General features: G+C 33.6%; 1 protein-coding gene and 1 long non-coding RNA gene across 2 annotated transcripts in view; one reads left to right on the top strand and one right to left on the bottom strand.

Moving 5' to 3' along the window:
* Positions 1–24,290, top strand: part of LOC127710363 (uncharacterized) — a 229,198-nt gene that overhangs the window by 57,503 nt on the left and 147,405 nt on the right. The window lies entirely within an intron of this gene.
* The window catches only part of LOC127710361 (uncharacterized), a 47,509-nt gene continuing 42,689 nt past the window's right edge, over positions 19,471–24,290 (bottom strand). The window contains exons 3-4 of the mRNA XM_052216154.1: positions 23,536–23,847; positions 19,471–20,412 (exon numbers count right to left, since the gene is read on the bottom strand). Coding sequence (XP_052072114.1) covers positions 20,236–20,412; positions 23,536–23,847 — 489 coding nt within the window. The 3' untranslated portion in view covers positions 19,471–20,235. The remainder of the gene's footprint in view (positions 20,413–23,535; positions 23,848–24,290) is intronic.

Below are 24,290 nucleotides of genomic sequence, written 5' to 3'. Positions count from 1 at the left end.
GGTTTTGGTTTATGTAAACGTAGTTAGTCTGTACTTGAGATTCAGTTGATTTGTACGTCAAGTAGAAAAAAACTGTCAAAATTGTTGTTGGTAATAGACCTTCCTGTTCATTAGGTTCGAGTGTATGAAAATTGAATTGGTCTGTACTTGAGGTACAAATGATGTGTACTGCATGTAGACAATGCCTGTCCAAAGTTTTGATGGTAATATACATTAATATTTATTATATTTGGGTGTATGTAGATTAAATTGATCTGTACTTGAGGTTCAGTTGATGTGTATCTCAAGTAGACAAATCCTTTCGAATGTTTCAATGCTAAAACACATTAGGATTCATCAGGGTTAGTTGCATGTAGATTCAATCGGTCTGTACTTGAGGTGCAAGTGATGTGTACCTCAAGTAGACAAAGCCTTTCAAAACTTTTAATGGTAACGTACATAAGTATTCATCAGGATTGGTTATATGTAGATTCATTCGGTCTGTACTCGAGGTCCAGTTGATGTGTACGTCGAGCAGAAAGAACAAGAATATCATTGTAAGATGACCAGGGTGAAGCCTAGTCAATCTCTGTGAATTGGTCTGTACTTGAGGTTCAGTTGATGTGTACGTCGAACGGAAAGAACAAGAATATCATTGTAAGATGAACAGGGTGAAGGCTAGTCAATCTATGTGAAAGGTAATCAGAGGTAACCAACGTCAAAATATGTGTTAGGTGACCAGAGGTAAACAAATCAAATATCTGTGTAATGTGACAAGAACATCAGTTTAAGGTAACCACACGATACCATCGTCAATATCTGTGCAAGGTGACCAGAGGTAACCAAATCAAATATCTGTGTAATGTGACAAGAACATCATTGTAAGGTAACCACAAGATACCATAGTCAATATCTGTGCAAGGTGACCAGAGGTAACCAAAGTCAATATGACTAGAGGTATCCAACGTCAATATATGTGTAAGGTGACCACAGGTAACCAAATTGAATAATTGTGTAATCTGACCAGATTATAATTGTAATGTGACCAGAGGTAAACATTGTCAATATCCTTGCAAGGTTACCAGAGATAACCAAATTAATCATATGCGTAAGGTGCCCAAAACATCAATGTAAGGTAACCAGAGGTTACCAAAGTCAATGTATGTGTAAGGTGACCAGAGTTATCCAAAGTGACTTTCTGTGTAGGGTGACCAGAGGTAACCAAAGTGAATATATGTGTTAGGTGACCAGAGGTAACCAAATAAAATATGTGTGTAATGTGAACAGAACATCAGGATACGGTGATCTGAGATAACCAAAGTCAAAATTTGTGTATTGTGATCAGAGGTAAAGAAATTGATATCTGTGATAGGTGATATTGTGAAACTAAAAATAACATCTGTGTAAGAAAAGTTACCAAAGATTACAACAGTCATATCTGTCTAAAAAGAACCAGATTATCATTGTAAGATGACCAGGGAGAAACATAGCCAATATCTGTGCAAGGTACTTGAGGTACAGTTGATGTGTACATTTTTGTACGTCGAGTAGACAATGCCTATAGAAACTTTTGACAATAATACCTATCAATATTCATCAGAGTTGGGTGTATGCAGAGTGAATTGGTCTGTACTTGAGGGGCAGTTGATGAGTATCTCAAGTAGACAAAGCCTTTCGAAAGTTTTGAATGGTAACACACATTAGTATTCATCAAGGTTTGGTTGTACAAAGATCCAATCTGTCTGTACTTGAGGTACAGTTGATGTGTACGTCGAGTAGACAAAGTATGTCGAATGTTTTCATTGTAATACACATTAATGATCCTTAGGTTTTGGTTTATGTAAACGTAGTTGGTCTGTACTTGAGATTCAGTTGATTTGTACTTGTAGAAAAAACCTTTCAAAATTGTTGTTGGTAATAGACATTCCTGTTCATTAGGTTCGAGTGTATGAAAATTGAATTGGTCTGTACTTGAGGTACAAATGATGTGTACTGCATGTAGACAAAGCCTGTCCAAAGTTCTGATGGTAATATACATTAATATTTATTATATTTGGGTGTATGTAGATTGAATTGGTCTGTACTTGAGGTTCAGTTGATGTGTATCTCAAGTAGACAAATCCTTTCGAATGTTTCAATGCTAAAACACATAAGTATTCATCAGGGTTAGTTGCATGTAGATTCAATCGGTCTGTACTTGAGGTACAGTTGATGTGTTCGTCGAGCAGAAAGAACAAGAATATCATTGTAAGATGACCCGGGTGAAGCCTAGTCAATCTCTGTGATTGGTAATTAGAGGTTACCAAAGTCAATGAATGTGGAAGGTGTCCAGAGGTAACCAAATCAAATATCTGAGTAATGTGACAAGAACATCATTGTAAGACTACCACAAGATACCATAGTCAATATCTGTGCAAGGTGACCAGAGGTAACCAAAGTCAATATGACTAGAGGTAACCAACGTCAATATATGTGTTAGGTGACCAGAGGTAACCAAATTGAACAATTGTGTAATCTGACCAGATTATAATTGTTACATGACCAGATTATAATTGTTACATGACCAGAGGTAAACATAGTCAATATTAGGTAACCAGAGGTTACCAAAGTCAATGTATGTGTAAGGTGACCAGAGTTATCCAAAGTGAATTTCTGTGTACGGTGACCAGAGGTTACCAACGTCAATATATGTGTAAGGTGACAAGAGGTAACCAATTTGAATAATTCTGTAATCTGACCAGATTATAATTGTAACGTGACCAGAGGTAAACATAGTCAATATCCTTACAAGGTTACCACAGATAACCAAATTAATCATATGCGTAAGGTGACCAAAACATCAGTGTAAGGTAACCAGAGATTACCAAAGTCAATGTATGTGTAAGGTGACCAGAGTCATTCAAAGTGAATTTCTGTGTAGGGTGACCAGAGGTAACCAAAGTGAATATATGTGTTAGGTGACCAGAGGTAACCAAATTAAATATTTGTGTAATGTGAACAAAACATCAGGATACGTTGACCGGAGATAACCAAGTCAAAATTTTTGTATTTTGATCAGAGGTAAAGAAATCGATATCTGTGATAGGTGATATTGTGTAACTAAAGTTAACATCTGTGTAAGTAAGGTGACGACAGATTACCACAGTCGTATCTGTCTAAAAAGAACCAGATTAACATTGTAAGATGACCAGGGGGAAGCATAGCCAATATCTGTGCAAGGTGACTTGAGGTACAGTTGATGTGTACGTCGAGTAGACAATGCCTGTAGAAACTTTTGATGGTAATACACATGAATATTCATCAGAGTTAGGTGTGTGCAGATTAAATTGGTCTGTACTTGAGGGGCAGTTGATGTGTATCTCAAGAAGACAAAGCCTTCCGAAAGTTTTAATGGTAACACACATTAGTATTCATCAAGGTTTGGTTGTACGAAGATACAATCTGTCTGTACTTGAGGTACAGTTTATGTGTACATCGAGTAGACAAAGCCTGTCGAATGTTTTGATTGTAATACACATTAATGTTCCTTAGGTTTTGGTTTATGTAAACGTAGTTGGTCTGTACTTGAGATTCAGTTGATTTGTACGTCAAGTAGAAAAAACCTGTCAAAATTCTTGTTGGTAATTGACATTCCTGTTCATTAGGTTCGAGTGTATGAAAATTAAATTGGTCTGTACTTGATGTACAAATGATGTGTACTGCATATAGACAAAGCATGTTCAAAGTTTTGATAGTTATATACATTAATATTTATTATATTTGGGTGTATGTAGATTGAATTGGTCTGTACTTGAGGTTCAGTTGATGTGTATCTTAAGTACACAAATCCGTTCGAATGTTTCAATGCTAACAAACATTAGTATTAGCAGGGTTAGTTATATGTAGATTCAATCGGTCTGTACTTGAGGTGCAGTTGATGTGTACCTCTAGTAGACAAAGCCTTTCAATAGTTTTAATGGCACATTAGCATTCATCGGCGTTTGTTGTATTTAAATTCAATCGGCCTGTACTTGAGGTACAGTTGATGTGTATGTCGAGCAGAAAGAACAAGAATATCATTGTAAGATGACCAGGGTGAAGCCTAGCCAATCTCTGTGAAAGGTAAGCAGAGTTAACCAAAGTCAATATATGTGTATGGTGTGCAGAGGTAACCAACGTCAAAATATGTCTTTAGTGACAAGAACATTGTAAGGTATCCACAAGATACCATAGTCAACATCTGTGCAAGGTGACCAATGTTAACCAAAGTCAATATGACTACAGGTACTAATAACCAACGTCAATATATGTGTAAGGTGACCAGAGGTAACCAAAATGAATAATTGTGTAATCTGACCAGATTATAATTGTAAGGTGACCAGAGGTAAACATAGTCAATATCCTTTCAAGGTTACTAGACATAACCAAATTAATCATATGCGTAAGGTGACCAGAACATAAGTGTAAGGTAACCAAATGTAACCAAAGTCAATGTATGTGTAAGGTGACCAGAGTTATCTAAAGTGAATTTATGTGTAGGTTGACCAGAGGTAACCAAAGTCAATATATGTTAGGTGACCAGAGGTAACCAAATTAAACATTTGTGTAATGTGAACAGAACATCAGGATACAGTGACCAGAGATAACCAGAGTCAAACTTTGTGTATTGTGATCAGAGGTAAAGAAATCGATATCTGTGATAGGTGATATTGTGTTACTAAAGTTAACATCTGTGTAAGTAAGGTGACGAGAGATTACCACACTCAAATTTTTAAAAAGAACCAGATTATCATTGTAAGATGACCAGGGGGGAAGCATAGCCAATATATGTGCAAGGTTTCTTGAGTTACAGTTGATGTGTACGTCGAGTAGACAATGCCTGTAGAAACTTTTGATGGTAATACACATCAATATTCATCAGAGTTGGGTGTATGCAGATTGAATTGGTCTGTACTTGAGGGGCAGTTGATGTGTATCTCAAGTAGACAAAGCCTTTCGAAAGTTTTAATGGTAACACACATTAGTATTCATCAAGGTTTGGTTTTATGAAGATACAATCTTTTTGCACTTGAAGTACATTTGATGTGTACGTCTAGTAGACAAAGCCTGTCAAAATTGTTGTTGGTTATACACATTCTTGTTCATTAAGTTTCGATTGTCCGAAAATTGAATTGGTCTGTACTTGAGGTACAAATGATGTGTACTGCATGTAGACAAAACCTGTCCAAAGTTTTGATGGTAATATACATTAATATTTATTATATTTGGGTGTATGCAGATTGAATTGGTCTGTACTTGAGCTTCACTTGATGTGTATCTTAAGTAGACAAATCCTTTCGAATGTTTCAATCCTAACACACATTAGCATTCATCAAGGTTAGTTATATGTAGATTCAATCGGTCTGTACTTGAGATGCAGTTGATGTGTACCTCAAGTAGACAAAGCCTTTTAAAAGTTTTAATGGCACATTAGCATTCATCGGGGTTGGTTGTATGTAGATTCAATCGGTCTGTACTTGAGGTACAGTTGATGTGTAAGTCGAGCAAAAAGAACAAGAATATCATTGTAAGATGACCAGGGTGAAGCCTAGTGAATCTCTGTAAAAGGTAATCAGAGGTAACCAAAGTCAATATATGTGTAAGGTGTCCAGAGGTAACCAACGTCAAAATATGTGTTAGGTGACCAGAGGTAACCAAATCAAATATCTCTGCAATGTGACAAGAACATCATTGTAAGGTTATCACAAGATACCATAGTCAGTATCTGTGCGAGGTGACTAGAGGTATCCAAAGTCAATATGACTAGAGGTAACCAACGTCAATAGATGTGAAATGTGACTAGAGGTAACCAAATTGAATAGTTGTGTAATCTGACCAGAGTATAATTGTAAGGTGACCAGAGGTTAACATCAACAATATCCCTGCAAGGTTACCAGAGATAATCAAATTAATATATGCGTAAGGTGACCAGAACAGCAGTGTAAGGTAACCAAAAGTAACTAAAGTCAATATATGTGTAAGGTGACCAGAGTTATCCAAAGTGAATTTCTGTGTAGGGTGACTAGAGGTAACGAAAGTGAATATATGTGTTAGGTGACCAGAGGTTACCAAATTAAATATTTGTGTAATGTGAACAGAACATCAGGATACGGTGATCAGAGATAACCGAAGTCAAAATTTGTGTATTGTGATCAGAGGTAAAGCAATCAATATCTGTGATAGGTGATATTGTGTAACTAAAGTTAACATCTGTGTTAGTAAGGTGACCAGAGATTATTACAGTCATATCTGTCTAAAAAGTACCAGATTATCATTGTAAGATATCCAGGGGGAAGCATAGCCAATATCTGTCCAAGGTGACTTGAGGTACAGTTGATGTGTACGTCGAGTATACAATGCCCGTAAAAACTTTTGATGGTAATACACATCAGTATTCATCAGAGTTGGGTGTATGCAGATTGAATTTGTCTGTACTTAAGGGGCAGTTGATGTGTATCTCAAGTAGACAAAGCCTTTCGAAAGTTTTAATGGTAACACACATAAGAATTCATCAAGGTTTGGTTGTACGAAGATACAATCTGTCTGTACTTGAGGTGCAGTTGATGTGTACCTCAAGTAGACAAAGCCTTTCAAAAGTTTTAATGTCAAATGAGTATTCATCGGGGTTGGTTGTATGTAGAATCAATCGGTCTGTATTTGAGGTACAGTTGATGTGTACGTCGAGCAGAAAGAACAATAATATCAATGTAGATGACCAGGGTGAAGCCAAGTTAATCTCTGTGAAAAGTAATCAGATGTAACGAAAGTCAATATATATGTAAGGTGTCCAGAGGTAACCAACGTCAAAATATGTGTTAAGTGACCAGAAGTAACCAAATCAAATATCTGTGTAATGTGGCAAGAACATCATTGTAAGTTAATCACAAGATACCGTAGTCAATATCTGTGCAAGGTGACCAGAGGTAACCAAAGTAAATATGAATAGAGGTAAACAACGTCAATATATATGTAAGGTGACCAGAGGTAACCAAATTGAATACTTGTGTAATCTGACCAGAGTATAATTGTAAGGTGACCAGAGGTAAACATAGTCAATATCCTTACAAGGTTACCAGAGATAATCAAATTAATCATATGCGTAAGGTGACCAGAACATCAGTGTAAAGTAACCAAAAGTAACTAAAGTCAATATATGTGTAAAGTGACCAGAGTTATCCAACGTGAATTTCTGTGCAGGGTGACCAGGGGTGTTCCTTAGGTTTTGGTTTATGTAAACGTAGTTGGTCTGTACTTGAGATTCAGTTGATTTGTACGTCAAGTAGAAAAAACCTGTCAAAATTGTTGTTGGTAATAGACCTTCCTGTTCATTAGGTTCGAGTGTATTAAAATTGAATTGGTCTGTACTTGAGGTACAAACTATGTGTACTGCATGAAGACAAACCCTGTCCAAAGTTTTGATGGTAATATACATTAATATTTATTATATTTGGGTGTATGTAGATTGAATTGGTCTGTACTTGAGGTTCAGTTGATGTGTATCTCAAGTACACAAATCCTTTCGAATGTTTCAATGCTAACACACATTAGTATTCATCGGGGTTAGTTGTATGTAGATTCAATCGGTCTGTACTTGAGGTGCAGTTGATGTGTACCTCAAGTAGACAAAGCCTTTCAAAAGTTTCAATGTCACATTAATATTCATCGGGGTTGGTTTATGTAGATTCAATTGGTCTGTACTTGAGGTACAGTTGACGTGTACATCGATCAGATAGAACAAGAAAGTCATTGTAAGATGACCAGGGTGAAACCTAGTCAATATCTGTGAAAGGTTATTAGAGGTAATCAAAGTCAATATATGTGTAAGGTGTCCAGAGGTAACTAACGTCAAAATATGTGTTAGGTGACCAGAGGTAACCAAATCCAATATCTGTGCAATGTGACAAGAACATCATTGTAAGGTAACCACAAAATACCATAGTCAATATCTGTGTAAAGCGACGCGAGGTAACCAAAGTCATTATGACTAGAGGTAACCAACGTCAATATGTGTGTAAGGTGACCAGAGGTAACCAAATTGAATAATTGTGTAATCTGACCAGAGTTTAATTGTAAGGTGATCAGAGGTAAACATAGTCAATATCCTTGCAAGGTTACCAGAGATAACCAAATCAATCATATGCGTAAGGTGACCAAAACATCAGTGTAAGGTAACCAGAGGTTACCAAAGTCAATGTATGTGTAAGGTGACCACAGTTATCCAAAGTGAATTTCTGTGTAGGGTGACCAGAGGTAACCAAAGTGAATATATGTGTGAGGTGACCAGAGGTAACCAAATTAAATATTTGTGTAATGTGAACAGAACATCAGGTTACGGTGACCAGAGATAACCGAAGACAAAATTTGTGTATTGTGATCAGAGGTAAAGAAATCGATATCTGTGATAGGTGACATTGTGTAACTAAAGTTAACATCTGTGTAAGTAAGGTGACCAGAGATTACCACAGTCATATCTGTCTAAAAAGAACCAGATCATCATTGTAAGATGACCAGGGGAAAACATAGCCAATATCTGTGCAAGGTCACTTGAGGTACAGTTGATGTGTACGTCGAGAAGACAATGCATATCGAAATTTTTTATGGAAATACACATCAATATTCATCAGAGTTGGGTGTATGCAGATTGAATTGGTCTGTACTTGAGGTACAAATGATGTGTACTGCATGTAGACAAAGCCTGTCCACAGTTTTGATGGTAATACTAGTATACATTTATATTTATTATATTTGGGTGTATGTAGATTGAACTGGTCTGTACTTGAGGTTCAGTTGATGTGTATCTCAAGTAGACAAATCCTTTCGAATGTTTCAATGCTAACACACAATAGTATTCATCAGGGTTAGTTGTATGTAGATTCAATCAATCTGTACTTGAGGTGCAGTTGATGTGTACCTCAAGTAGACAAAGCCTTTCAAAAGTTTTAATGGTAACGCACATTAGTATTCATTGGGGTTGCTTGTTTGTAGATTCAATCGGTCTGTACTCGAGGTCCAGTTGATGTGTACGTCGAGCAGAAAGAACAAGAATATCATTGTAAGATGACCAGGGTGAAGCCTAGTCTATCTCTGTGAAAGGTAATCAGAGGTAACTAAAGTCAATATATGTGTAAGGTGTCCAAAGGTAACAAACGTCAAAATATGTGTTAGGTGACCAGAGGTAACCAAATCAAATATCTGTGTAATGTGACAAGAACATCATTGCAAGGTAACCACAAGATACCATAGTCAATATATGTGCAAGGTGACCAGAGGTAACCAAATCCAATATCTCTGTAATGTGACAAGAACATCATTGTAAGGTAACCACAAGATACCATAGTCAATATCTGTGCCAGGTGACCAGAGGTAACCAAAGTCAATATGACTAGAGGTAACCAACGTCAATATATGTGTAAGGTGACCAGAGGTAACCAAATTGAATAATTGTGTAACCTGACTAGAGTATAATTGTAAGGTGACCAGAGGTAAACGTAGTCAATATCCTTGCAAGGTTACCAAAGATAACTAAATTAATCATATGCGTAAGGTGACCAAAACATCCGTGTAAGGTAACCAGAGGTTACCAAAGTCAATGTTTGTGTAAGGTGACCACAGTTATCCAAAGTGAATTTCTGTGTAGGGTGACTAGAGGTAACCAAAGTGAATATATGTGTTAGGTGACCAGAGTTAACCAAATTAAATACTTGTGTAATGTGAACAGAACATCAGGATACGGTGACCAGAGATAACCAAAGTAAAAATTTGTGTATTGTGATCAGAGGTAAAGAAATCGATATCTGTGATAGGTGATATTGTGTAACTAAAGTTAACATCTGTGTAAGTAAGGTGACCAGAGATTATCAGTCATATATGTCTAAAAAGAACCAGATTATCATTGTAAAATGACCAGGTGGAAGCATAGCCAATATCTGTGCAAGGTGACTTGAGGTACAGTTGATGCGTACGTCGAGTAGACAATGCCTAAAGAAACTTTTGATGGTAATACACATCAATATTCATCAGAGTTGGGTGTATGCAGATTGAATTGGTCTGTACTTGAGGGGCAGCTGATGTGTATCTCAAGTAGGCAAAGCCTTTCGAAAGTTTTAATGGTAACATACATTAGTATTCATCAAGGTTTGGTTGTACGAAGATATAATCTGTCTGTACTTGAGGTACAGTTGATGTGTATGTCGAGTAACCAAAGCATCAGACCATACTGTCTACATATATAGTTGAAAGCAACAGTCTTGTTGCATCCAGGCTTCATGTTTCATCATATCTAAGCAAGGATTTGAGCAAAAAGAAGCATATTTCCATCTTCCATATCATTTATATGCTTTTTAATATGGAAATATGGGGAACGGCCTAAATTGACAACTTGTTTTTTAAAGCTTGACATTGCTTAAGACCATGTCATCCTCATGTATTATGCTATTGGAAACTTATATTTCCATGAAAAGTACATTTATATATGTAGAAGGTTCTTTTTTAACTTAACAACTTCAGAAAATTGTTGTAAGTGGAAAATATTACATTTCATATAAGGCCTCGCTTCATTTGAAAACTGCTATTTTTTTTGCACAGGCTCATATAAAATTAACCTTTGGCCAATTTTTTATAAGTCTTATACATTCAGTATGCTATCTATTACTTAAAATAGATAATATCTTATACATTGAGACACTAAAAAGTGCACATTTTTGTTTTTTGTTTCTTTTTTTTAATCCAAAATTTGATAGTTGAAATTGTTCTATTTCAACGTCACAATTCAGCAACTAAAGTTCAGATATAAAAAAGGCCTAATTTTCTATAATTGATATCATATGGCTTTGAAACTGGGTAAACTGTCTCATAACACACTAAGCTTAAATCATGCCAAGTTTTATTGGAATTGGTCAAGTTTTTGACCCCTAATAGGTCCAAGACCACAATTAATGATCCCGCTTTTTGTTGTCCACGAATATAGTTCCCTTTAATTAAAGTGTTTTTTTTTTTTTTTTTTTCTTTCCCTTTCTCATACATTTCTTAGTTTTTATGGGGTGGAAATGAAAGAAGAGAGCTGAAATAAATTTTTGGATGTTTTATTTTAACTGATTTTTATATGGAAAGTGTGATTAGGCCAGGTGCAAAAAGGTAATAGTTACAGTTTTCAGAACATCTCTTGACTTGTCTATAGGGGTATGGATGTGTATTGGTAAAATTTGTAAGTTGTAAACATGCAATTTTTCTGAAAGTTGGATATATTTTTGGACTTGTACTGTACATACAAAATTTTTTTTAATGCGACAAATCTTTATAAAGAACTAATAGAGGAATTAATTGTGGTCTGTGGCCTAGTGCCATAACCCCAATAATCAAGTCTAACCTTTTGAGGTATGGAACCTTGTGGTACAATTTTATAGAGATCCAAACACTTATACACAAGTTATTGTCCTGAAACAAGAAAATCATAGTTTTTTGTACCCTAATTTCCAAATGGTTTGGGCCATAACCCTTAAAATCAATTCCAACCTTCCTTTTGTGGTATGGAACCTTGTGGTACAACTTCATAGAGATCCATAAGCCATCCAGTTATTGTCTAGAAACCAAATGTCTTCAGAAAACAATGAAGCTGACAATGTCGTAACATTATAAGACCTCAAAAATGTTGCTGTCGTATAAAAATACTTCACCAATCTTTAAAGACCTAAATGTTGCTTGATATAGACTGTATGTTGTTCTCTAGATGTCTTTTGGTTATTTTTGTCATTCATTAAGGAACAAACATCTCCTTTGATTCATATGTAAAAGTACTTATTAGATTATGTCAAAAGTGTTTGATTTCAGGAAATGAAAGTCAGAATTAGATTGTACTTGGTCAAATCTCTTTGTTGTCTATCTACTCAAAACTAGTTGACAAATTCTCTTCCTTAGTATATATTTCAATGGATATTTTATAGTGTGTCTTTCTATGTTGTGATGTTACACTATTGTTTCAGGTTAGGGTGAAGGTTGGCGCATATTAAAACGTTTAAACCTGTTGCATTTGTTTGCACCTGTCCTAAGTCAGGAACCTGATGTTCAGTGGTAGCAGTTTTTGGATATGATTCATAAGTGTTTCTCGTTTTTTATATAGATTAGACCTTTGTTTTTCCTGTTTGAATGTTTTTACACTAGTCATTTTTGGGGCCCTTTATAGCTTGCTGTTCGGTGTAAGCCAAGGCTCCGTGTTGAAGGCCGTACTTTGACCTATAATGGTTTTCTTTTACAAATTGTGACTTGGATGGAGAGTTGTCTCATTGGCACTCATACCACACCTTCTTATATCTATTTGAAATTTCAACCAAAAAAAAGCAGGTACAATTTTTTTATGAAATACTTGAGTATTTATAATTGTGTTTGTTGAACAACTGATATCAATACCAGAAAAATTATAGAGATTTCAGGTAAATGCTTGAAGCTAATAATGCTATCATAATTCAAAATGTGAGTTTTCATTTTTGAGAGAACTCACCTGTCAAAATTTCCTCAACTCGCACTATCACATATCCATGTTTAGTGAAAAATGAAATTAGGGTCAAAACTGTAATTCAAAAATTTCACATCATAATGAACAAGTGTATTAAGTTTCAATAATAAAAACATTACAAAAATTTCTGAATTTACAGTGCTCAAACATTTTCACCAATCTGATTAAAAATCATTGCACAGATTATTTATTTGTGTTTTTAAAGAGACATGCAAGTGAAGCAAATAGACATAGCCCACACCATTTTTATAATAATGATAACTACAAATTATACACATATATTTAAATAATATATACAAAATTGATTGAACATTTAATAATAAATGATAAAAATAGAATAGTAAAGTTCTTAGGTAAGATATATATAGATGTAAATAAATAAATGTAAAAATAAGTAAAATCTGAAAATTATTCAAATGATTATTTAAAATATGCAAAAAATGAATGAAATTGTTATATTAATTGATCAAGATTTAATTGTAATGTCATGATGGTATAAACAAGTAAATGTATAAATGCAATAAATGGTTATAACTTTTTTAAAAAAACGAACCTTTCATTACATAATCAGGTAAGTTCGATTTAATAAATAAATTATTGGTACAAAATTTTAACAAATCATTCAAATTGAACCCATTCTTAACAAGAAGATGTAGTATAAGCTTTACATTAAGAAACTCTTTTTCAAAATTTACAGAATATTTCACCCGTAATATACTGATTTAGAAAACTAGAGGCTCTCAAGAGCCTGTGTCGCTCACCTGTATTTACTCATTGCTTTGGAAATCATGTAAAATAAGGTTAAAATCATAATTAATAGTATTAGATATTAGATATTATAATGATATCTAAGATAATAACAAAAAACTGCAAAATTTTTGTAAAATTACTAACTCAGGGGCAGCAACCCAACAACGGGTTGTCGGATTCGTCTGAAAATTCAGGGCAGATAAATCTAAATCTGATGAACATTTATGCCACCTGTCAGATTTGCTCTAAATGCTTTAGTTTCAGAGATATAAACCAAAAACTGCATTTTACCCCTATGTTCTATTTTTAACCAAGTCGGCCATGATGGTTGGAAGGCGGGGTCATCGGACAAATTTTTTAAACTAGATACCCTAATAATGATTGTGGCCAAGTATGGTTAAATTTGTCTCAGTAGTTTCAGAGAAGAAGATTTTTGTAAAAGATTACAAAAATTTACAAAAAATTGTTAAAAATTTGACTATTTGGGGAGTAACTCCTAAAGGGGTCGACTGACAATTTTGGTCATGACAACTTATTTGTAGATCTTACTTTTCTGAACATTATTACTGTTTACAGTTTATCTCTATCTATAATAGTATTCAAGATAAAAACCAAAAACTGCAAAATTTCCTTAAAATTACCAATTCAGGGGCAGCAACCCAACAACAGGTTGTCAGATTTGTCTGAAAATTTCAGGGCAGATAGATCTTGACCTGATAATCAGTTTAACCCTATGTCAGATTTACTCTAAATGCTTTGGTTTCAGAGATATAAGCCAAAATCTACATTTTACCCCTATGTTCTATTTTTAGCCATGGTGGCCATCTTGGTTGGTTGGCGGTGTCATTGGACACATTTTTTAAACTAAATACCCTAATGATGATTGTGGCCAAGTTTGGTTAAATTTGGACCAGTGGTTTCAGAGGAGAAGATTTTTGTAAAAAGCTAACGACGACGGACGATGACGACGACGACGGACGCCAAGTGAGCTAAAAAGGAATAACTATTTTACAAATAAATTATCTGAAAGTAATCAAATTTCAGGTTAATAAAGTCTGGCCACATAAGTTCTAAAGACACTCTTTTGTTACCATTTACAAGTTTTGGTGAGCAGTCATAGGCAGAAATAAACTAAAATGGTTTTATTGTCCATCTCACAAAAAAGCAAATTAAAATCACAGCCAATTTATTTAATTGACACCATTACAACTTTCTTGTGAATTCCAAATTCGTAAAGGTGAGTATAAATAACTGTCATCAATATTGTTAAAAAAAAACATATCCCCTTAACCTTTAACTCTGTAGACTAAATAATAGGCTGCTTATGCACATGTCAGAATGAAAGTTTAGTACAATCAGAAATTTAAAGAAATCGTCAAATTCAGCTTTTAGATTCAAATTAACCAGAAGTTTTCCGACATTTTTTTTTATTCTAAGGTTTAAATGCATGACAAGTGGTAAGTCATTTTTATAATTTTTCAGCTCTTGTCTGACTGTTTCAAATGCAAAACCATATTTTGTTTACAATCCAATCAGGAGGGAAAAAATACTATCTACATCGATGATAATATCCAAAAGAAGAAGATGTGTCAATGTTCAGTCAAGTGCAAAATATCAAAATCCTATAAAAAACATTATTAAAAGTTCACATTGATCTGTTGATATACTTAAATAAGAAATATTTGCTCCATTTAAGTTTAGAAAAATAAATAAATGAACAGAGTTCCAATGTCCCCCGCGTTGCACATATTTTATCAATAACTAAATAAAACACTTTTTTTTGTTCTTTAAAACAATTTATAAATATCTTAGAGAACTGAAGGCTTCAGAGCAAATGCAATGTGACCTCTGTTATAATCAATTTTTCCAAGGGACACAACTCTTTTAAAAAATGTCAACCGACCACCATTATAGAACTTGTCTGAGATATTGCTGATATTAACCTATAGTATAATTTTTAATAAAAATCTTGCAAGAATTGTACCCATGAGAGCGCTAACGAGGCCATTTTCCATAAATTCAATATTTCCAAGGGGCATAACTCTTTTTTAAAAAAAGTTGATCAATGGAAATGGGGAATGTGTCAAAGAGACAACAAACCAATCAAAGAACAGAAAAGAATGTATCGGTTTTTGGGGTTTCAGCTGAAACTTTTTACCTTTTCACATTACCATCGACGTTAATTTGATGCACACTATTAGAACTTGTCCGATATATTGCTGATATTAACCTAAAGTATAAGATCTCTAAAAATCTTGCTAGAAATGTACCTGTGAGAGCGCTAACAAGACCAAATGGACGGACACATGGATGCAAGGACAGACGCCCGGTATTTCTATGTCCCCCTCAAAAGCGTGCGTGGGGGACAATAAATATATATATCTTAAAAAAAATTTTAAATGGAGAAAAATCTTTTTCAGTTTTTTAGCTGATTACTTTGCTTATAGAATCTGTCATGATAGAAATTTTTTTTTATCAGTATTGCAATCAATTCATAATAATGATAATTAAAAGCCTTCTACTATTATCTAGACTAAAAAATGACACATAATTGTACAAAGCCTTCAAATACATAGGGCAAAAAAATAGTTTACACAAAATAAAGTGCCTAAGTGTTAAATATGCTGCCTTAATTTATAAATATATATATATATATATATATGCTATTAACAATTCATTTGAAAACATGTTGAATTAAACAAGAGGCTCTCAAGAGCCTGAATCGCTCACCTGTAATTTTTTGCTTAAATATTTCATCAATGATTATTTTTTCTTTTCAATATATATTAATGAGTGGCTTAAGGATGTTCGCTCCTCTTGTTTTTGAATTTTTGTCAGATATTCGAAATCCTCTGGTTTTATCCATCTAGTACCCATTAAAAATTTTGACCATTAAGCCCTACTTTTCTCTCCATAATACGATTTCATATAGTTTAAAATGTCATTTTTTAAAATCTTATAAAATCCTTGTTATTTTTTCATAGTTTTTGAAAGAAAAAAGGTGCAAATGTTAAATGTATGAAAAATCTAGAGAGAATTATTTCCCGCCAAATTTTGAATGGATCATATCTTGAAAACAAGCACACTGACCCTACAATTTTTTCTGCTTATTTAGTTCCTTTATTTATATACTATCAATTTATAACAATCTTTAAAAAAGCTTGTTATTTTGAAATAGAGTAGCAAACATCCTTAAAAATGCCATTTAAATGTTCTTTGTATCTGTCGTATTTTCTTCAAAAGCAAAAAAATGAATTTTACCCCTATGTTCCATTTTAGCCATAGTGGCTATGTTTCTTGGAGTACAGGGAAATAAAATACAAAATTTATACAAGATAATCTCTGAAACTCATTCAGCCCAAGTTTGGCTGAAATTGATTCAGCAGTTTCAAAGGAGTAGATTTTTTAAAGTAAGCAAACTAGATTAGACGAACAAATTGTGAAACATTGTCTTTAAAGGACAATAACTCCTTAAGGGGTCAATTGACAATTTTGGTCATAAAAAACTTATTTGTAGATCTTACTTTGTTGAACATTTTTGTTGTTTACAGTTTATCTTTATCTATAATAATATTCAAATTAATAACAGAAAACTGCAAAATTTCCTTAAAATCATCAATTCAGGGGCAATAACCTAAAAATCAGATACCCGATTTGGCTGATAATTTCAGGGCAGGTAGACCTTGACCTAATGAATACTTTAACTTCTTGTCTGATTTGCTCTAAATGCTTTAGTTTTTGAGATATAAGTCAAAAACTGCATTTTACCCTATGTTCTATTTTTAGCAATGGTGGCCATGTTTTCTGAGAAAACAGAAAATAAAACAAAAACTTTATTCTAGATAACCTAAGAATCATTCAGCTTAAATTTGATTTAATTTGGTTCCGTAGTTTCAGAGGAGAAGATTTTTTAAAGTTAGAAAACATGATAAACAAATTGTGTAAAATTGTCCTTAAAGGGCAATAACTCCTTAAGGGGTCAATTGACAATTTTGGTCATAAAAACTTATTTGTAGATCTTACTTTGCTGCATTTTTGCTGGAACGGTGAGCTAAAAACAATATTCATCTGTAAAAAATTATATGATGCAATATCAGTGAAAAATATATGAAATAGATTCTATGACAATCTACCACTAAATTTTTTGTCCGAGAGAAATCTTAAATAGTTTTCCATAATATAATACTTTCCTATATATGTCTTGACAAATTATCATTCTCCTTCATTTGTTTTTGCTCAGATCTACTCCATTAATGGTTTTAATTTGCAAGAGTTTTGTATGGTAAAGTTCTAAGATATTAATTAAAAAAAATAAAAGAACAGAGTTCCAATGTCCCCCGTGTTGCACTTATTTAATATTTCCAACGGGTATAACTCTTTTAAAAATAGTTGATCGTCCACCATTAAAGAACTTGTACTAGATATTACTGATATTAACCTATAGTACAAGTTTTATAAAATCTGGCAAGAATTGTACTCATGCTAGCGCTAACGAGGCCATTTTCCATAAATTTAATAGTTCCAAGGGACATAACTCTTTCAAAAAAGTCGATCGTCCACAGTTTTAGAATTTGTCCAAGATACTGCTGATATTAACCTATAGTATAAGTTTTTTTATAAAAATCTGGCAAGAATTGTACATGTGAGAGCGCTAACGAGGCCATTTTCCATAAATTTAATATTTCCAAAAGACATAACTCTTTTAAAAAAAGTCGATCGTCCACCATTTTAGAACTTGTCCGTGATATTACTGATATTAACCTATAGTATAAGTTTTATAAAAAATATGGCAAGAACTGTACCCGTGAGAGCGCTAATAAGACCTGACAGACGGACACACGGACGCCCGGTATTTCCGTGTCCCAAACCCCCCCATGCATTACAATAAATGGGGAATGTGTCCATGGGACACAGATGATGCCCCTGCTTGTATATTACATAATAAAGGGATATAACTCAAGAACAGTAAAAATGACACTACCCAAATTTGTACTTGATCTGAGTTTTGTGATAATTACCATTGTGTATAAGTTTCATAACATTTGGTTGAGGCAAACTATAATTAGAAAAAGGAAACGAAAAATTCATCAATATTTGCATTTGTAAAGGGGCATAACTCCAGAATATTAAAAGTGACACTATCAAAATTCAAACTTGATCTGTGTTTTGTTGTAATTAGCATCGTGTATAAGTTTCATACCATTTGGTTCAGGCAAACTAAAGTTAGAAAAGGAAAAGAAAAATTCAGCCATTTTTCCATTTGTAAAGGGGCATAACTCTAGAACGGTAAAGGTGACGCCACAAAAATTCAAACCTGATCTTTGTTTTGTGGTAATAAGCATTATGTATAAGGTTAATAACATTTAGTTGAGGCAAACTAAAGTTAGAGAACAAAAACAAACAGTTTAGCAGTTTTTCCATTTGTAAAGGGGCATAACTCTAGACTGGGAAAAGTGACACCACCAAAATTCAAAATTTGATCTGTCTTTTGTGGTGATAAGCATTGTGTATAAGTTTCATAACATTTGGTTGAGGCAAATTAAAATTAGTGAACTGAAACCAATTTTGGGACGTACGGACGAACAGACAGGCAAGGGTAAAACTTAATTCCTCTCCACTAGGGCGGGGGCATAAAAATTGTCATTTTTCTGTGCATTGTACTACGTTTGAATTCTATCATGATCTTTTCCATCAAAGAGTTTGGGTTAGGCGAAGTTATTTTACATCAAAAATTCATTTGTACATTTGATGGGCATAAAATCTACATCAATATATTCATATGAATGCTTGGACAAATGTGTTAAATGATCAAATCAATATATTTCTTTAGGTAGGGTTGAATTGTGTACATAAGAAGACATGTGTTTGAAAAATGTCAAGCAGTCACAATTACTTTATCAGTTCAATAAAATGTTTCGCTGAGTGCAGCCTTATACGACTGCAGAGGTCGAACCCTGAACAGTTGGGGCAAATTTGGACACACTTTTCAAGCTTGATACTGTCTGAATTTGGATTGTGATAAAATTTTTGACATAATAAAGGTTTCTGAGACAAAATAAATGTGGTCAAAAATCTTAAAATATATTGCCCAATACTGTGCAATTGAAGATTTCTTCTTGAAACTTCAAAAACAATTTAAATTGGAAAAAAAAAATTCCCCTCCCCCCAACTTTTTGACCCCCCTTGAAGCAATTACCCCAAAACTCAATCCCAGCCTTCCCTTTGTAGTATGGAACCTTGGAGTACAATTTTAGAGAGATCAGTACACTTAAACACAAGTTATTGTCTGGAAACTAGAAAAATGCTTGTTTTGGCCCCTTTTTTACTCCTAATTCCTGCATGTTTGGGGCAATAACCCCCAAAACTCAATCCCAGTCTTCCCTTTGTGATATGGAACATAGTGGTACAATGTCAGAGAGATCCATGAACTTACAGACAAGTAATTGTCCAGAAACTACAAAAATGCTTATTTTTTGCCCCTCATTCCTAAATGGTTGGTACCATAACCCCCAAAATCAATCCCAACCTTCCTTTTGTGGTATTGAACCTTCTTGTAAAATTAATAGAGATGCATTCACTTTAACTAAAGTTATTGTCCGGAAACCAAATATGTCTTCGGACGACGATGACGCAGACGACATCATAGCATTATTCGAACCCAATTTGTTTGCGGTCATATAAAAATATAGGGACCCAGTAAACCCATTAAACATTTAAATGACATCAGAAATCAGTGTAAAGTAATAGAATTTTTCTTGTAATGGAAATCATATGAATCAAACGTATTATTAACATGTAAACCTTCAACAAAAATTAACAAAATTATCTTTAAATATTAAGATTTCCTAATATTCATATAAGAAAAAGAGCTTACATGTTTTCATCACCTTGGCAGATTGCTGACAGTGTAATGAGGATACCAAAAGGAAAATGTTCAGATCACATCAAATTAAAATTGTACCTGATTTGACACCATAAGACTAATAAATGTTGTTAAGTCTAACAAAATTTTCTATCAGGATGTTTCGACTTTCCTGACTTAAGATATCCAATGGTCTAGCATAATAAATTGTTGCTATGTCTGTTTCATCAAGTTCAAGATTCTTACAAAGCTTTTCATGATGAGTCTTTGTCATTTCCAATAATGTAAAGTAGACCTGAAACACACAAGAAAAATAGATAAAAAATTTAAATGGACGGGTTGTGGAAAATGTTTCTTAAACAATGAACAATGGCCTTAACCAAACATTTAACGAAATATATGGAAATATAAAATGGGAAAATGGCAACAAATTAAAATTAAAAAAAAAACTATATAAAACAAAAATTCCAGTACAAGTCTGATTAATATGTAAATACTTGAAGGTTGAAGATCTGTGATATTATGTTGATAGTCCTAAATATAAAGCTTTATTACACCTGTCACATAAACGTAACATTAACCAAGTAAACTAAACATTGACCAATGAACCATGAAAATGAGGTCAAGGTCAGATGAACCATGCTAGGCAGGCATGTACAGCTAACAATTCTTCCATACAACAAATATAGTTGACCTATTGCTTATAGTTTAAGAAAAACAGACCAAAACACAGAAACTTAACACTAAGCAATGAACCCTGAAAATGAGGTCAAAGTCGAATAAAACCTGCGTGACTGACATATAGATCATTAAATATTTCCATACACCAAATATAGTTGAACTATTGCATATAGTATTAGAAAAAAAGACCAAAACACAAAAACTTAACTTTGACCACTGAACCATGAAAATGAGGTCAAGGTCAGATGACACCTGCCAGCTAGACATGTACACCTTACAATCATTCCATACACCAAATATAGTAGACCTATTGCTTATAGTATCTGAGATATGGACTTGACCACCAAAACTTAACCTTGTTCACTGATCCATGAAATGAGGTCGAGGTCAAGTGAAAACTGTCTGAGGTCAAGGACATTGGACATGTGACTGACGGAAACTTCGTAACATGAGGCATTTATATACAAAGTATGAAGCATCCAGATCTTCTACCTGTCGAGCTTTCTGCGACAAAAGTCGCAGGCTCGACAAAAACTCATAAAAAATATGTATACAATAAGTTATTGCCCAAAAGGAAATTCCGAATTTATATGTTGTTGACAACTGTCATATTTGGTATATATGATTTAAGCAAAAATATATTAGGTCAATCAATTGTCAATTGTAAATTTTGAGCTCGGTAGCAGTATATTTGCCCTTTCATTCCAAGTGTTTTTGCAACAAAGAAACCAAAAATCAAAATTACTGAGCAGCATAAGGGAAAGGTATTGAATCTAACAATACTATTTTTATCTTGTACAGTAGATTTTAAGATTACAATTCCATATCCTGTTGAGTACTAAAATAAACTGTTGACACAGAGATATGTATCGCCTGTAGGCATGAAATTCTAAAAAAAAGACAATCTAATGGACAACAACATTGCTATTTAATTCAAGTCCCCGGACCATGAACCAGTGCTTCGAAATGGTCCACAAATTGAGATGTACAGATAGTAATGTAACTTTATTGAAAAAAGCAATGTCTATTGTAAGTAGTTCCTATCATACTATCTTGAGCAGAAAACTTAACATCAAAAATTGCTAATTAATTTAAAGTCACTAGACTATGACTTAGGGGGCAAGGCCTCAAAATAGTCATCAAACTGATATGTACTGATAGTAAAACAACTTTTTAGAAAATATCATTATTCTATCACAAGATGTTCCTATCAAACTAATTAACTTAAACGGAAAACTTAGCATTGAAAATTGCCTATTAATTGGAAGTCACTGGACCATAAACTAGGGGGCAGGGCCTTAAAATAGTCGTCCGACTGATATAAACTGATAGTAAAATAACTTTAAAGAAAATATCATTGTTCTATCACAAGTTTTTTCTATCAAACTAACTTAATCAGAAAACTTCACATTGAAAATTGCTAATAAATTCAGTCACTGGAACACCCCCTAGGGCATTGGAATAGTCATCAAACTGATATTTACTGATAGTTATGCACCTTTATACAAAATATCATTGATCTTTCACAAGTAGTTCCTATCTTACTAACTTAAGCAGAAAACTGAACAATTGTTGACACTGACACCTATGTCTTGCCTTAAGTTACTTTGGATGCAGGCGAGACAAAAAAAAAACCCAAACTATTGAGTGTTACTTTTATTTTTAGAAATAGTTGAAAAGATCTAAATTAAAACCAAAAAAATGTAACCATCTTCATAAAATATTTGCTGTAAGTCTTCAAGTCTGGAAAAATTGTAAAAAAATACATGAAATATTCAAACAATTCCATAATAGCAATACATATGCAATAATTCTGCAAAGGTTCAAAGATCTGATTAAAAGCTGTAGGAGGAGCTTATTACACAAAATGGTTGTTTTTTGTAAATTTTAATGAAAAATGAGAAAGTTCCCACAGTAAACATGGTAAGACTTACTATATGAATCCACAGTTCCCAATTTGGAAAAAATAGATAAAATTACTCAAACAATTCCATAATAGCAGTTGCACAACTTCTACATGTGTGCAATCTTTTTGTGAAGTTTCAGTGATATAGGTTGAAAACTGTAGGAGTTAAATTCAAAAATAAGGTACCCACTTTGATATCAAAATACTTTAAACCATGGTTTTGGACTTCCTCAAACTCAGTCAAAAAAGTAAAAGACATGAATGACATGACTTCATATTTATTGATGGAACATATACCATTGTGTACTATTAAATCACAATCAAGTACCCTGATAAGTAAAATTTATAACTTTTACAGGACCCTGTGTCATCTAAACAATTTTTCTTCCACTTTTAAATACAACATATACTGTAAATTCAGAAATTATTGCAGTGTTTTTATTAATGTGAAAAGTGCAACAGTACAGGGTTCGCAATAATTAAATGTTGCACTCATAATTTCAGTAGTGTTATTCCTTCACAAAGTTTTGCAATCACATTAATTAGATTTCACTTTTTTACCAGTAATCAGTGTTTTGAAAAAATAAATGCACATATTAATTTCTGAATTTACAGTACTAGTATAACATGTATAATATGCAGACTAAAATTCAAAATGTGGATAGCAAAATAGTCCTCCTTCACTGCAGTTTATTTTGTAGACTGTTGAATGTCTTTACGTTGTTTTAATTTTTTGCCATGGTGTTGTTGGTTTCTCTTCAACCTATGAATTTAGATTGTTCCTTTAGTATCTTCTACCTCTTTTTATTTTAACAAAAAATTACAGTATACCTTTGTGCCATCAACTATCATTCCAGGCAAAGTAAGTTTTGATGTGTGGTCATCAAAACCATATTCATGAAGGTCTAGTAAAAGTTCCCCTGCATGCTGTCCAAGAACTCTTTTGTTCAAATCTGTTAGAATTTCTGGTAGTTGTTCTTTAGATGTTTCCAGCACATGTTCTGAAGATAGGCTAGAAATACCAGATGAAGAACTAGATTCAAATTCTTCAAGAGATTCTTCGGTTGAGGACTCTGAGCTTTTAAACCTCTTCTTCTTCTTTTCTGGATGTTCTAATCCTTCAAATTTTTTTGCTTTTTTTACCTGTAATTCAAATTCTATAATCAATATCCTTTGATTATGCTGATTGCATATGAACTAGATTTGATACATTCGAAAATAAAGAGATGTGGTATGATTGTCGATAAGGTAAATATCCATTAGAGTTCAAATGACAAAGATATAAGTAACTATAGGTATTTATACATCCAACCATTGTGTTATTGAGATATGGTCATTTTGTTTTCTTTGTTGACATATTGTTTGTTTTTATAGTGATTAAGATAATAACACATTGTTGACTGCTGTACCCCTATTTTTGACATTTTTACCTTTTATAAAATTGAGAATGGAAATGGGGGATGAGTCAAAGAGACAACAACCTGACCAAAGAGCAGAAAACAGCCAAAGGCCACCAATGGGTCTCCAACACAGCAAGAAAATCCCACACCCGGAGGCGAGCTTCAGCTGGCCCCTACACAAAAATG

Source organism: Mytilus californianus, unplaced genomic scaffold, assembly GCF_021869535.1.
Source record: "Mytilus californianus isolate M0D057914Y unplaced genomic scaffold, xbMytCali1.0.p SCAF_74, whole genome shotgun sequence".
In the NCBI taxonomy this organism is placed as follows: domain Eukaryota; kingdom Metazoa; phylum Mollusca; class Bivalvia; order Mytilida; family Mytilidae; genus Mytilus; species Mytilus californianus.
This window is presented reverse-complemented; position numbering and strand designations above follow the sequence as displayed.